Source organism: Lycorma delicatula, chromosome 1 (genome assembly GCF_047948215.1).
Source record: "Lycorma delicatula isolate Av1 chromosome 1, ASM4794821v1, whole genome shotgun sequence".
In the NCBI taxonomy this organism is placed as follows: Eukaryota; Metazoa; Arthropoda; class Insecta; order Hemiptera; family Fulgoridae; genus Lycorma; species Lycorma delicatula.
The window spans coordinates 338589282-338605898 of record NC_134455.1 but is presented as its reverse complement, the minus strand read 5'-3'; the positions used below and the strand labels follow the sequence as shown (position 1 = coordinate 338605898).

The window sequence follows — 16617 nt, the reverse complement described above, 5'->3', positions numbered from 1 at the left end:
GCACTTCAAATGAGTGGTACTAATTTGTGATAAAAGAAATCTAGAGCACTAATAATGACTGCTTAAAGTATGGTCATAAATATTAATAACATAAATATTTCTAACTACTACTGATATAGGGATGCTCTATGTTGCACAAACTATTACGGCATACAAAACAAAACCTTTACTTGCAGTTGAGCAACTATTGTTACTATGCAACTATTATTACTATGTAATAGGTTAGATAATATGCTAGTTTCATGCATAAGAAATCACTGAGAAATACAGGAAGTAGGGATTGAAATATATGTTTAATAAGAGAATATCAGATTGATGACTAACAAATTATTTGTAAACGGGAGTAAGAAAAGGTTTATGTTATTTGGATTCAACTTTAACTGAAGATGAAATATTTATAATAGAAATAATAAAATAATTTGGTAAGTTAGTGATGTTAAATCCCATTTTTTTGGAGTAACTGTTACTACTCCTGTGATGAAGATTATAAGACCATTATTTTAAGAGTAAGGCTATATGTGTTGGAAACAACAGACAACAGAATATGTTACTAACAGTTAATAAATAATTTTTTGGAAATCAGTGATTAAATTTAAAGTATAAAGGAACAAAGAACTGGAAGTGAAGGAAATTGTTAAGGTAGGATAAAAATGTCATCAATGAAGAAATTATCAAATAAAATAAAGTACGATGAAGAAAATTTTGTAAGATGGTGTATGTTTACAAGGAAAATGAACATTGCCTGCTACTGAGCTGAATGGTTACGTATTTATAATTCCAAATTGTTTTTATTTACTGTAAATGCATTTATAATAATTTAATTACCGTTTTAGTTTTATTTTAAATAAAGTAGCATCGTTTAGTATTTATAAACGCTGGAATAGAATTAGTATATAACACGAAATATATATATAGAAAGTGTATGTATCAAGATTATTTAACTTGCCCAGCCTTCATTCACTCCTTCTCAGATTCTTCTTTGCTGAAAAAAAGTATTTTTTTCGATGAATGATCAGCAGTTCATGAAGCAACAGTGATTGCTTCCATTTGTATACTGAAACTGAAATTAGGCATAATACTAGAAACAGTTTTCACTAGCTTTTAGAAAAATGTACTGTCACTTGTTTTATTCAAAATAGTTCTGGAAAAAATAATAAAAGACTAGTAGGTAAGAACAGAAAGCCAGTAAGATGAATGAAATACACAGTTCTAACATGTGTGGATGATGAGGCAGTTTATAGTAGAGTACAAGGAGGGCCTAATCAGATTGGTAAATAACCTACAGAAAAATTCTAAAAGGGCTGGCTTTATTAAATGAAAGAAAAATAAATAATTTACATTTATTAAGAATATATTCAAGATATACGTATGCATTTACAGGTTTATCTTACGAATGAATCTGTATTGCCATAACCTTTCCAGCAGATGGTTTGGAGCACTTCAACCAGCTTCTGCTTATTTTTCAACTGTTCTTTCATTTTTGGTTTGTAATGATGAATTCATATTTCATCAACAGTTATGAATTCATCTGGATTAAATTTAAACCTCTTCAAATCAAGCTTAGAAGTGGCTGCATGAGTTATGTTTTTGATAGATAGTAAGCAGACAAAGCATTCAACTTACTGACAGCTTTATCACATGCAAATGTTCATGTAATATGTGTATACACATTTAGTTGAGTTTTTCATATTATTTTCTTACAATATCACCTTGTGGTAATCTTCAGACATAATATCATGGATTTTTCAGTGATTTCTGATGCAGATACCTCAATTGGACATTCAGTTAAAATTTTATGCTTGTGCAACCACTAAATAAAAAATAAATGGTTGATTTTCATGGTGTAGAGTCACCAGATACATTATTGAGCTCTGAATTGTTGTTATCTTGAGGTGTTATGCCTTTCAAAAACAGATATTTAATCAGTGTACACTTACTTAATACGTTTCTACTTTTTTAAATCATAAGTTCTTTACTTTTACTCATGTAACAGGTAAAATAATCAATTAAATGTCGTGAACTTTGAATAGAAGTCCTGTAAAGGTACTTCAAGCTAAAGGTTATTTTTGAGTATGATATGTTTTTAATTTGATACATTTGCAGTCAATGCCAATAATAAAAAATGGGAGTTGCGTGTAAAAGTTGCACATCATTATCAACCTTGTGGAATCAGGGCTAAGGTAGTGTTCATTTTTAGAAAGTATAATAATTTTAATGCTTGTGATATTTAACCTTTTATTTGCAAAAGCCACTTACTACTCACAGAGCGTACACCTCTATTATTTGGTATTCATTGCAATTTAGCAGTCTAATGTTTTGGAAGTGACCCACAATAATTTTTTATATGTAAATTTCAAATTATTTAAAAATTTGGAAATTCCAGTGAACATATTAACTTAAAAACCTTTGAAATATTTGTTTGGTTATTTTATGATTTGTCTAATTTTGAATGCTTCTTTGCTGAACTCATTAAAGCACACATTGTTATATAGCTGTCCTAGATATTGGCCAAACTTAAGGGAGTAATTCAGGATATCAAAATGAACAAAAATGGTCATATAACCACATGATCTTTTAATAAATATAAGTTCATGTGTAAGACTTAAAGGTCATTGTTAAAATGAACTTTTATTTGTTTTCATGTCCTGAATTAGTCCCTTACGTTTTGCTAACATTTCTCAGGACACTCTGTATGACTTTAATTATAACCAACACTCAACATTATTATAATTGTTGTTGTTATTATTATTATCTTAAATTATATTAAGTACTATTTATTCACTTAAATTAGTTAGTAATTACGATTTTTTACTTTGTACTTATGAAATTTTACATACTGTGTAGTACGAGTGAAAGAAAGACAGTAGTAAGTTTTTACATACTATCAATTAACCAATAAACAAATTAACAAGTGTACATACATATTCTTAGGACTGAAATAAACAAACCTCATCACACCCAATGCTGTTCCCAGTTTTTTGTGGCAAAGAAGCTGAAGTTGTAGAGTCAGATCCATCTATCACTTCTAACATACTTAATGGAACCGGATCCATATTTATATATGTAACATCATCCTGTAAACAAAACTTAATAATAATAATAATAATAATGCCCTGAGGTAATAATCCCCACAATCGGAACATACTATCTACATTCCACGTCCAAGACAGTAACAGCTGGATGTAAGTATAATACATATAGCTGGCTAACAGGGCACCAAGTATTTATCGGACAAGTATTCTTGATAATAATCATCCTGACTTGTTTCCAACCTCAAGCAACTATTGTACTAGACTCTTTGGTCACCTGCAGATCCTGTTTATAACTAAATGATTTTGGATAAGCACTTACACAATCTTTAGAGCTGATAATGTGTAGGCCATGGTCGATGTGATTGCAGATATAACAGAGACTCTTCTGATGTCCATATGCCCCCTGTGAAGGCAAGCATGTAGTAAGATGTCTATGTATATTTGAGCATTGGAAACCTGAAAGTGTCAATGAACAGGAGCCAAGAGTCAGTGACTTCAGGCAGTCAGAGACTGTACAACTGCTCTTGCCAGGGTATATGCCGGTTCCAGCAGAGTACTGGGTTGGGTTGAACCTCCAAGAGTGGTAGCCCTGGAGTGGGAGTGTACCCCAGCGGCTAGCCTTGCTACAGAAGAGATCATTTCACACAGAATCTTGAACAATCAAACATGGTAGAGGCCCTCACATAAACACCCTTATGTAGAAATTGCTGATTTGCCTGAAGTGAAATGGAAACGGAGTAAAGATATAGATAAACTTAGAAAAGTGTTGAGACACTGACAAACGATTTTCAGCAACTGTGTACTCAGAAAAAGGCATCTTGTGATTATAAGAAAGAATGACAACTTCCATGAAGTCAGCCCATTCTTGATTGCTTGGGAGATAACAGATTATGCTGGTGGTTCTGTCAAGGAAATACCTAAAACTTATTTTTTTTTTGTCTTCAGTCATTTGACTGGTTTGATGCAGCTCTCCAAGAGTCTCCATCTAGTGCTAGTCGTTTCATTTCAGTATACCCTCTACATCCTACATCCCTAACAATTTGTTTTACATATTCCAAACGTGGCCTGCCTACACAATTTTTTCCTTCTACCTGTCCTTCCAATATTAAAGCGACTATTCCAGGATGCCTTAGTATGTGGCCTATAAGTCTGTCTCTTCTTTTAACTATATTTTTCCAAATGCTTCTTTCTTCATCTATTTGCCACAATACCTCTTCATTTGTCACTTTATTCACCCATCTGATTTTTAACATTCTCCTATAGTACCACATTTCAAAAGCTTCTAATCTTTTCTTCTCAGATACTCCAATTGTCCAAGTTTCACTTCCATATAAAGCGACACTCCAAACATATACTTTCAAAAATCTTTTCCTGACATTTAAATTAATTTTTGATGTAAACAAATTATATTTCTTACTGAAGGCTCGTTTCACTTGTGCTATTCGGCATTTTATATCGCTCCTGCTTCGTCCATCTTTAGTAATTCTACTTCCCAAATAACAAAATTCTTCTACCTCCATAATCTTTTCTCCTCCTATTTTCACATTCAGTGGTCCATCTTTGTTATTTCTACTACATTTCATTACTTTTGTTTTGTTCTTGTTTATTTTCATGCGATAGTTCTTGCGTAGGACTTCATCTATGCCGTTCATTGTTTCTTCTAAATCCTTTTTACTCTCGGCTAGAATTACTATATCATCAGCAAATCGTAGCATCTTTATCTTTTCACCTTGTACTGTTACTCCGAATCTAAATTTTTCTTTAAGGTCATTAACTTCTAGTTCCATGTAAAGATTAAAAAGTAACGGAGATAGGGAACATCCTTGTCAGACTCCCTTTCTTATATTCTTCAATTATTACTGTTGCTGTTTGGTTCCTGTAAATGTTAGCAATTGTTGTATTGAATCCTAACTTTTTTAAAATGCTGAACATTTTATTCCAGTCTACATTATCGAATGCCTTTTCTAGGTCTATAAATGCCAACTATGTCTGCTTGTTTTTCTTTAGTCTTCCTTCTACTATTAATCTGAGCCCTAAAATTGCTTCCCTTGTCTCTATACTTTTCCTGAAACCAAATTGGTCTTCTCCTAACACTTCTTCCACTCTCCTCTCAATTCTTCTGTATAGAATTCTAGTTAAGATTTTTGATGCATGACTAGTAAAACTAATTGTTCTGTATTTTTCACATTTATCTGCCCCGGCTTTCTTTCGTATCATGACTATAACACTTTTTTTGAAGTCTGACGGAAATTCCCCTTTTTCATAAATATTACACACCAGTTTGTATAATCTGTCAATCGCTTTCTCACCGGCACGGCGCAGTAATTCTACAGGTATTCCATCTATTCCAGGAGCTTTTCTGCCATTCAAATCTTTTAATGGTCTCTTAAATTCAGCTCTTGTGCCAAGTCTTAATGCTATGACTGAAAGAATTGTAGATATCAGGATGAAATCTTCTCTGCAAAAAGAATCAGTAAAACCCACAAGATGCAACCACTAGTGGGCATTATATGTAAGGATTTAAGGATACATCTGAAATGGCCAAAAACTCCAGTCCTTTGACCAGTCATAAAGTGAAGGAAGGTGTGGCAAGGACACAGAATAAGTCTGACCTTTGTGTGTTAAACTACAGAAGTCCTGAATACAGACTGTTTAACATGCACCTATGGAGTCTCCAAAAGGACAGAGAACTCCAATGGAGAGGGTGACACCCCAAAATGTCATTGGGGAGTGCATCAAGTTTGGACTGCGAGACAATGCTAACAGCTCCATCTAGGTCGGTATCACCTGTAACTGACTGCAGAACCTCCCTAATATCGAAGTTGGATGAAGATACAATCTCCAAGACCACACACATGTCATAAGAGGTGGAGACTATTAGGGAAGTGAAGAAAAGAAGTAAGAAGAGATGGCCTAAGAGAAAACTTAGGTGCTAAACAGTTTGATATGTTTTAAAACAACATTTTCTAAGTTTGTAATACATTTCATTTCAAGAATGTTTTAATAGTTGTCACTTCTTAATATCAATGTGGGAAAGTTTTCTGTCCTTTTTTAATTTGTTTGGGAAAAGGTCGATGCCTGTAATCCCCCAAAAAAAAAAAAAATAATAATAATGAAGGGGGCTGCTTTTGGTTTTGGCACTTCGTGAATACTCTTTTTAGACTATAAAATAACACAATGAAGATGCATGTCTCCACAATGGTGTGCTTAATCCAATAAAAGCTAGGATTAAGTGAAGTAAAATAAAACCCTCTAGGGCTCACAAACGATGGTAGTATAACACTGGGCACTGTCCAACCACAATTAAATTTATATCATGGAAATGAGTTCTCACATAATAAATTACCTGAAGACAAACCAGGTAATCGAATCCTGGGGTGTCCAGTTGTTTGAAGTTATGAGAAATTATGAGTCCAGAAAACCTTTACTTTTAAAAACAAAAGAAAATACTTTTTCTGCACTTTGAACATAAAATCTTTAATCCAAGTTGGAAAATTGAAACAATAAACTAGTGAATTAAAAAATATATTTCAATCTTAGCATTACAAGAAACCAGATTTTCAGACGAAGAAGCATTTGAATCAGATGGTTTCTGAATCTAAAAAGGGAACTATGATAGAAAAATAATGAAGAACATTCCACACTTAGGAAATGCTTTCATATTAAATTCCAAATTTAAAAACTCCATAACAGGTTTCAAAAATTCCAGACTGTTCCCTTTAACTTCAAAATATGTAAATAAGAAGTATACTTTTATTAATGTACATGCCCCAGTACATCAAGAAAATAAAACAGACCCAGAAAAAGTATAGGAATTTTTGGATACTCTAGAAACTGAAATAATCAAAGTAACTAAAAAATATTAAAATTTTATTGGAATATTTCAATGCCCAGCTGGGTAGTAAAAGAAAATTTAAAAATATTGTTGGAGAGTACCCAGCCAATAAAAGAACAAGTAAAAATGGAGAAAGATTAATTCAGATCTATAAAAATTTAAACCTTAAAATAATGTCAACCAATTCTAAAGCTATATCTAATAAAAAGAAAACTTGGATTTCTACAAATCCTTGCATGGGAGAATTTCAGTTACATCATGTGACAGTTACATCATCTATAAAAACTGCATAAAGAGATTCAGAATGTAGAAGTTAGAAAATTGTTTAACATAACATTCGGTCACTATTTAAATCAAATTAAAATTAATTGTACTCCAACTTTAAAACAAAAATCTAAAGTTAAAATCCCAAAATTTGATTACAAAATCTTAAAAATAAATAAAATGAAATTTCAAAATAAGATTCTAGCAAGTAATCCCCCCCAAGACTGGAAAGAAATTAAAGACAGTTTAATAGAGACTGCCAGGGAAATTGGTCCATTACAATACAATAAAAAACATATTGGGATTTGAAATGTGAATTGGCTATAGAAAAATATTCCTAGCATGGAGGAACTGGAATTTGAAAAGATGAAAATAACCTTCAAATTTTGAAGAGCTAAGAAAAATCACACACAAAATTCTGAGAGAAGAAAGAAGGAAATAAAGAACAGATTGAAAAATTGTATGAAGATTTTAAAAAGAATAAAACTCAAAATTTTTACAAAATGTTTAAAAGTAAAATTACAAACTGTAACCACCAAACTTATGTTTTAAAAGAAAAGACAGACCTCTAGCCATAAACAATAAAGAGAATTATGAAATCTTAACAGAATACTTCAGAAATCTATTAAACTGTGAAACCCCAAAAAATTGGTTAAATTTTGGCTATAAACCCACATAATGAAAATTCCATTCCCACAAATTTGAAAGAAATAAAAGAAACTATAAAATTTTTGAAAAATAATAATGCTGCTAGTGAAGATGGAATTGTGGAAATCAGCCAATGAAGTTTCTTTCAGAAGTAGTAGAACCTTTAGGAAAAATTTGGCAGGATGAAAAGATCCCTGAAGAACTGCAATTACCCATCCTCTTCAGAGAGAATGAAAAAAAAAATGTGAATAATTAGAGAGGACTCTTCCTCTTAACAGTAAAATAAACATTTTTTTCTAAATTACTATTAAACAGGTTAGAAATTGATCCATAGTTACGTGAGTTTCAAGTACGCTTCAGAAGGGGTAGGTCATGTTCAGAACAGATTTTAAGTTTGAAATTAATAATTAAAAACCAGATGTTCAGATGAAAATCAATGTTCATATAACATTGGTTGATTTTAAAAAACCTATAACTCTGTAAACAGGGAAACTCTTGTCGATCAGAAAACTATAAATTTAATCAAATTAACTCTAATAAACACATTCTCAAAAATAACATTTTTAGGCGAAATCAGCGACCCTTTCAAAATTAAAATCAGGTGATGGCTTTCCCCTATACCCTTTAATGTAGTATTAGGTAAAATAATAAAAACATTTTGGGATGCTAATAAATCCGCTTTTGAAAAATCAGGGCAGAGAAAGGAAAAATAAGAATAAAATGTTCAGTTTTTGCAGATGATTTGGTTTTGCTATTATGATTCAGAAAAAGAGGCTAAGTTGAGGAGTTGAAAATAATTGCTGAAAAAGCAGGTTTACAAATCTCCTTTTCTAAAACAGAAGTAAAGGAATATTCCAAACAAAACAACAAATGTACAGAAACCAAATTTGGAAAAATTAAATACAAAGATAAATTTAAATATCTAGGTGAAATAATAACCTCAAATGGTTAAGATAAGAAGGCATTTGGGAGCAGAAAAATAGTTTTTGAGATTGAAATTTTTAACTAAAGATATGTACAAAAAATTTTTCTATAAATGCAAAATTGAAACATTATAATACAATATTGAAACCATTAATCCCTCTATGGGACAGAAACCTCCAACTTAACAAATCTAGAATTACTTTTAAAAACTTAAAGGAAAAATTTTAAGAATGATCCATGGCCCAAAAAAAAATGAAAGATGGATACAGATGAAGTCAAATAAAGAAATTTACAAAATTAAGGAAGAAAAAATATAAAGCTTTTGTAGATTTAGAAACCACAATCCAAAAATGAAGACTAAAATTTGTGGGACATATGTTTCAAGTGTATTCAGAAAGATTGAACAAAAACCTTTTGATAAATTTTGGAAATATAAAACTTCACCCCTATGTAAAACAAGTCAGGGAAGACCTAAATAAAGAAAATATTGAAATAGTCAGGATAGAAAAAATAGAGAGAAAATCTACAAAACAGGTTCTGGTGAATGCAAAAAAAAAAAGAAAGTGGATGTGCTGGACAGAAGAAAGAAAAACACAGTATAGTGAAAAAATGAAAGAATTCTGAAGGGGAATGAGGGAAAATCAAAATGATATTTGTGTGGTTCTCTCTGCAGGCTAAAAATTAAATTAAATTAAATTCGGAAAAAATACTAAAATAATGGGAAACTCATATATAAAAAGATATTTCCTGCTGAAAAGTGCTAGTCCACACCTCTTTGTCATTAGCTGAGGATCAATTTTATTCATCTTTACATGGATTATTTATAGCAATCACTGCAAAATATAACCCATATTGATGATTGCAAATTAGCAACACAAAACTTATTACAATTTTTAAATGTAATACAATTAAGAACATTAAAAATTATCCCATCTCTAACAAAAGTAAAGCATATCCTTTATTTGTTCATGTTCTTTATTTCCAAGAAAACTATTAAATTCCTTAGACCGATTTTCACTTATATGATTCTTGTGTTATTTTATATATATTTTTATTTATTTTTTCTAAAAATCTATATCTTGTATTTTGATTATTAAAACTGATAATTATTTGGCATTTTCATTTTTTCTCGTAAGCATTCTGTATATCATAATAATGTCTTTATTTGTAATTTCATCATGAATGTTTCTTAACATCTACAGTAAATTTTCATTTTCTTTTTGTTTCTGAATGCTTATTACTTTCATACCTTTTCTTCTAATGCCATCATTTTATCTCCCAATTTTTCATGTCACTTTCTATAGTTTTATTTTCTAATATTTAAATTTATAATTTTCAATTCTAGTAGTTTAATTAACATGGGAAATAAAAAAATTATAATAATACTTATAGCAAGTAATTAAAGTTAATTTAATAATTTTTAAAATACAAACAAAACCAACAATTACAATTAAAAAAAAAAACCTGTTAAAAATAATAATTCCCAATTCAGTAACTTCACTAAAGCAATGAATTCTTAACAAATAAGAATCTATAAGAAATTATGTTTAACAATATATTTGATCAAAATATCATATTCATAAATTTGAAACAAAGATGAATGTATGAACCTTGTATTTATGTAAAATAGAACCAAACCCAGTACAGTTATACAAATTGAATAACTAATAAACTGTTAAATATATACCTATCTGAAATTTCATAGGTGATAAGAAAATATTCATTCTCACCATGATAGCATTCTTAAAAAAATAGTAAAAATCAAGTTTAATAACACAGTGTAAAACAATCTGAAAAGTAATGCATTTTGTTTTGAAATCTGGGGGATGGTTTTAACTTTATAAACCTTCTAACTCTCTCTAGTGCATATTCTTTCTTCATCAACAGTAAGGATGTCCTCAACGATGTGACATGACTGCCATATTTTGACTATGTAGACTTATCAAACACCAATTATATTTCATAATACAAAGATAATTTTATTCCATAATTTTAAGTTAAGTAATTCTAAACTAGAACCAAGTGTGGTACTTGTAACATAAGCAATCACTATATATAAGATCTTTAAATTAATGATTTCACCAAGATTGAAATATATGATTCTAGATGAAATATAGTGGACATACAACAAAGAATACCAGGGTTTAATTTGTTGTATCTGTTGGATAAAGTATACAGTTTTAGTTGCAAAAGAGCAAAAATGGCAGTTTTATTTGCGTGCATGGCCTTAGATCAATTCTCTATCTTTTGCTTGACAGTGCCACTAGCAAAGGGATGACTCTGAATAGAAAGCCTTCTATTTTGCAATTAGCTAAATGTGTATCTGTAGTTACAGTAAAACGTGCATTCTATAGAAAGTTTAACTGTGATCCTCCAAGTGAAAATATAATTTGTTGATGGCAGAATCAGTTTAAAACAACTGGACATCTGTGTAAAGAGAAGAGTACGGGACGACCAAGGGTGTCTGAGGAAAATGTTGAATGTATCAGGTAGTCTTTCCTGTGTGGTCCTAAAAATCTGTTACGATGTTCAGCAGCGAATTAGCAGTGGCAGTGTGGAATATTTTAGTAAACAATTACATATGCATTTATAGATGTTAGAGGATTTGAAGTCTAGGCTAATACACAGACTATGCTGTGTATGCTAACTTCCCAACCAAAATGTTGCACTGTGAAGATGATGAATTTCTTGATTGTATTATGTAAATTTCATCTTAGAAAAGACTAACACATAATGTCTGTACCAGGAGGGCAGAAAATACTCATAAACTCTTACGATGCAAAAGGACACCCCAAAATTATATGTATTTTGTACAATATCCCAATGGCAAGTATACAGGCTGGTTTTTATTTTTTTCCCACTGAACCAAATGTAACAGGAGTTGCTTATTTAGATATGCTGCATACATAACTCTTTCCTCAACGCAAGCTGGACCACAGAATTTTATTTGAAAAAAAGATGGTGCAGCTCCTCACTGGCATAGGTCTGTACATGATCAGTTAAATGACATTTTCCCCACCACTAGATTGGTTGGAATGTACCCGATGAAAGAGCTTGTTTACAGTCGCTTCCAAGATCAGCTGATCTGATCCTATGTGATTTTTTCCTTTGGGGTTTTATAAAGGATCTTGCCTATGTACCTCTGCTACCTACTGATCACCCAATTTGAGGACTGAGGCAGCTGTCAATTACATTACTCCAAATATGCTGGTTAAAGTATGGGAGAAACTCTCCTATTGGTTGGATGTGTGCTGTGTAATGAAAGGTGCTTATATTGAAGGGAAAACTGTAAGTTTCTTTATCATTTTATTTGAGATTCATTACTGTAAGTCAAATTTAAGAGATATTAAATAGCTTTAAAATCCCAATATTCTTTTTTGTACACCTACGTAATATTTCAACTAGAATTAATGATAATAAATTCACCATATTCAAATACAAAATAAGGAAAATATTCGATCATGTAAATGATATTTTAAAAATAAAGTAAGCACCTTTGTTGTTATAATGTGATTTTCTAAAGGTGAATCCAGGTCTAAAATTTTCTTTGTAGGAACTTCTGGAGAATCTTCATCAACATCTGTCATTTTTCCTTCAACATCCTAAAGGATTAGAAAAAAAAATTATATTCAACAATGATAACTGTATAACTTGTATTCTATCAACTGTAAACAATTGATAAATTATATATACACATATACATATACAATATATACTACGTGGCTGAAAAGTAATTTACACACCCTCAAACATTTTTATAACTGAATGTGGTTTGCAGTATTCTTCCTTGAACTGAGAAGTTACTTCAATGAACATATATATATTTCTACTCTTTGATTTTTCTGCAGCAGGAGGTCAACTCAAAAATTTCAAATGGGACCAATGGTCACTTGCTAAATCATTTTTAAGAGCTCAATGACATAAAAAATGATATAATTAAAACTGAATTCTGATCCCCCAATCCAAATTGGCGGCCAATAATGTGTCTGTTTCAGGTAGCTAGAACTACAGTTGTAAGCTCCAGTTTAATTTTTTATTTATTTAAGGTATCCTGATTCTCTTCCTTATTTAAGGTATTCTTACCCTTATTTAGGGTATCTTCTTTGATAAGAGAAGCTAGCTCAGTAGGCCCTGATTAAGAGTATCAGGGGGAGGGGGGTCAATGGCGCTTCAAAAATTTTAAATCAGACATATGGCCATGTGATACTTTGTTTAAAAGATCTTTGCAAGACAAGCAAACCAGTATCAAAAAAATTAAATTCTGACTTGAATTTAATTTTTTCTTCCATCTTGAAGAATTTCTTTAATTTAAGTAAATAACAGTTTGAAATGTAATAACTTTTTCATAAGAAATTTATTCTATCTTTTATTTAGGAGAGTCCTACAACCTCATGAATTAACAATACTGTCTAAAGAATTATTTCAGCTAAAAAATGTTATTACCTCTCACATCTTATTAAATCTTCAAATTGCCCTTCCGATTCCTCCATGCTTCTCTCGCATTGTGAAAAGTCTGATGAAATCTTTTTACATTCTATCTTAATGCATTCCCTTAATTCTTCGAGAAGTTGGCTGTGAGCTATAAACAGTTGATTTTAAATCCCCCACAGGAAGAAATCAAGGGGATTCAGGTCAGGTGACCTGGCTGGCCATTCATTACTTCCATTTCAACCTATCCAATGAATATGGAAACTGCTGGTTCAACGTATTTCTCATGTTGTGAGCATAGATCAGAGGAACACTAACTAACTGGAAAAACACATCTACTTTCATGGTTCTACTTTCAAAGGTTGTCCAGATAGTCTAGGAACTATCTTACTTACTGTTGAGATCTGGCATTATCTGCTTGTTCAGCAAAGTAAAGTATATATCACCATCTAAGTTGCCATTAATGACAAATGGTCCAAGAAGTGTGTCACAGTATTCACATTAACTGTTCTGGATGCTAGGTATGACTTTCGCAATAATAGTGTGGCTTTTCTTGGGACAAATTCATACTATTATATTTGTTAACAGCCCTGCATAAAGTAAATGAGGCTTCGTCAGTGAACAATCTACTAAAACATGAAATAGTTCTTGTTGTTAATTTCAGTCAAAATTTCACTGAATTCAACTCTCTATCAAAATCATCTTTAATAAGTTCTAGTAATTGAATCTTGTGTGGATGGTATTTATGTTTTATACTTTCTGTACTGACCACCTAAATAAATTATTTTGTGCAGTTGTTCTTGTTAATTGTTGATTAATCACAGAAATTTGTACTAATATTCCTTTATCAATAACTTCAACTGTACTGGGTCAGCTAGGCTTATCATCTAAAACACTACCAGTGTATTGAAACGTTTCTATTAACTTTGTGAAATTGTATGCAGATGCCACATATTAATGCATTAACTGTTCCATTGTAGGTTTTTATTTCTCCAAATAAAAATACTATCTCTACTCTTTGTTGAATTGAAAAAATATATATATATTCTTTACCCAAGAGTTTTTTGTAGATTATGGTTTTTTAGCTAAGTAAAAACAAAAATAGACTTTAAAGTCAGGTTAAACTATTTAATCTAATTTTTTTTTATAATTTTGACTTAATCTTTTTTACCTGTTTTGTTTTTTAACTTTGTAATTTAAACTTTCTTAAGCTTACTAATAAAAAAAATTCTTTTCATCCAAAAATAACACTAACGCAGTTCAACTTTTGTTAGTTACTTACTACAAAATCAACAATGAATATAGATTTTGAAAAATGTAACTTACCTTTGTTTAATTGTTAATCAGCTATTGACAATGCCAACTTATGAAAAAGATTATTTTCTTAAAATTTTCCTAAGAAATAAAATTTTAATGTTAAAAAATGAGTAAATTAATTATTATTTAACAATTAATATTTTCAATTATTAATTAAAGTAATGACATATGTGGTCATCATTTTTTATTTTTATTTAAATATTTATTTTATTTTATTTTTTTGATACAGTTTTGCTTATCTTGCAAAGACCTTTAAAACATAATATCAAATCTTTAAAACATATGTAATCGGACCATATGTCCAATTTAAACATACAACTACTAAACTGAGGCTGAAGACTCTAAATTGGGGCTTACTGAGTTAGCCACTCTTATCGGAGAATTCCAAAAAAAGAATCTGGATACCTTAAAAGCCAAACATTAAAGGGAAGCATGCAACTGTAGATCTAGCTATCTGAAACAACACATTATTGGCTGCTATGTTGGATTGGGTAATCTAAATTTAGTTCTAATTGTATGTTTTTTTAATCTGATTGAGATTTTTAAAATGATATTTCGACAAGGATACTGAGAAATAAGACATGTAAAAGCTTCTTAAAAATACATTTTATTACTCCCAAATGTATAAAATACACAACAATAATAATAAATACATAAGATATATGATAATAATTCAAATTAAAAACAAAACTGGTTTAATAGCAATTACATGAAAAACACCAAAAGTACAGTCTGAATTACTAAAGAATTTATAATGTCTAATAAAAACTAACACTAAATTAACAATAAGATGACTATAGAAAAATCTACAATTCACTTTCTGCAAGTATTATTTACTTTTACTGTTTACATAAGAACTACCTTACACTTTATGAATGAGTAGAATACTGTCTGTCACTTTTACTCCTGTTCACAATAACTCACTAAACAGCTTCTTGTTTTCAACCATTGTCCAGATTGGAATACTTGCGAAGCACAATCACTCATTGTTAGCAAACACTTACTTTTATTGCACTTGAACTTTATAAACTATTAAACACTGTCTTTCTGCTGGTCTCCAGCAGCATACCTACTGGCCTACAAAACCAATACCTAACCCATCCTTTTGATTGTTTAAGCATAATAATTCACAATTTCTGCACCTTCTATGCTTTTCTGTAAGTTCTTTTCTATAAAGAATCCCTTTGTTGTTCCTACTAGATTCTTCTTTCTTTATTTTCTCTCTCTTTCTTCTTAATAGAAGCTTCTCTACCCATTACATCATCTTTGGAAAGAAATTATTGCAGAACCACTTCAATGTAACAACATTAAATTTAAGTTTTAGATTATACATATATGATCATGATTTTAAATCATAAATATATAAAGTTTTAAATCATACAATGAAGTTTAAAAATCATGAAGTTCAAAATGTTTCCAGTGCAAAGAATTGGCTAAAATAAACCTTAAACACAAACAAGGGGTTAAGAAAGATGTTCAGAATATAGACAATTTCTTATTATCAGTTCCTGTTAAATTGTTTGAAATATGAAGTTAGGTCATAAAGTAGAGCGAAATTAAAAAAAAAGTTCATTTTTTTGCAAAATGAACTACAAATTTTTTTTTTTTTGCAAATGAACTTATTTAAAAATGAATTTATTTTCCAAAATAATCTGCTCCTACTTATAAAAACATATAGTCCACCTTTAAACAAGCTTCTGAATTCCTTTCTGGAAAATCTTCTTCATCTAGTGCATAGCTTCTTTAAACTCTTCATTGCAACAAAACTGATTCTCTCACAGCTATTCCTTCAGTGAGCTAAAAATATGAAAATAGTAGTCATGCAGGGTTAAGGATTGTCCAGGAGCTCAATACCAAGATCTTGAAGGCAAATTATTGTTTTGCTGGCTATAGAAGTAGAGCATTATCCTGAAACAAAATCACACCTTTCAAAAGTTTACCCTGGCATCTGGAATTGAATTCTGCCTTCAGTAACTGCAGAAGCTAACAGTAATTTTCACTATTCACTATCTCATCTTTTGATGAGAAGTGAATAAAAATGAACCTTCCATGTTCCAAAATATTGTTATAAAGTTTTCTGAAGATGCGAATTTTGAATTTTTTGCTACAAGAGACAAAAGATGTTTCCAGACAAACTGATTTGATATTGTTATTATTCTTTGACTTGGA

At 30.5% G+C, this 16617-nt stretch overlaps 1 protein-coding gene across 2 annotated transcripts in view; it reads right to left on the bottom strand.

Moving 5' to 3' along the window:
• Positions 1-16617, bottom strand: part of LOC142334322 (uncharacterized) — a 52335-nt gene that overhangs the window by 24925 nt on the left and 10793 nt on the right. Inside the window, exons 2-4 of one of the 2 annotated variants that reach the window (XM_075382266.1) lie at positions 14458-14526; positions 12198-12305; positions 2949-3074 (exon numbers count right to left, since the gene is read on the bottom strand). In XM_075382266.1, coding sequence (XP_075238381.1) covers positions 2949-3074; positions 12198-12290 — 219 coding nt within the window. In that variant the 5' untranslated portion in view covers positions 12291-12305; positions 14458-14526. The remainder of the gene's footprint in view (positions 1-2948; positions 3075-12197; positions 12306-14457; positions 14527-16617) is intronic. The other variant, XM_075382265.1, reaches the window with a different exon arrangement.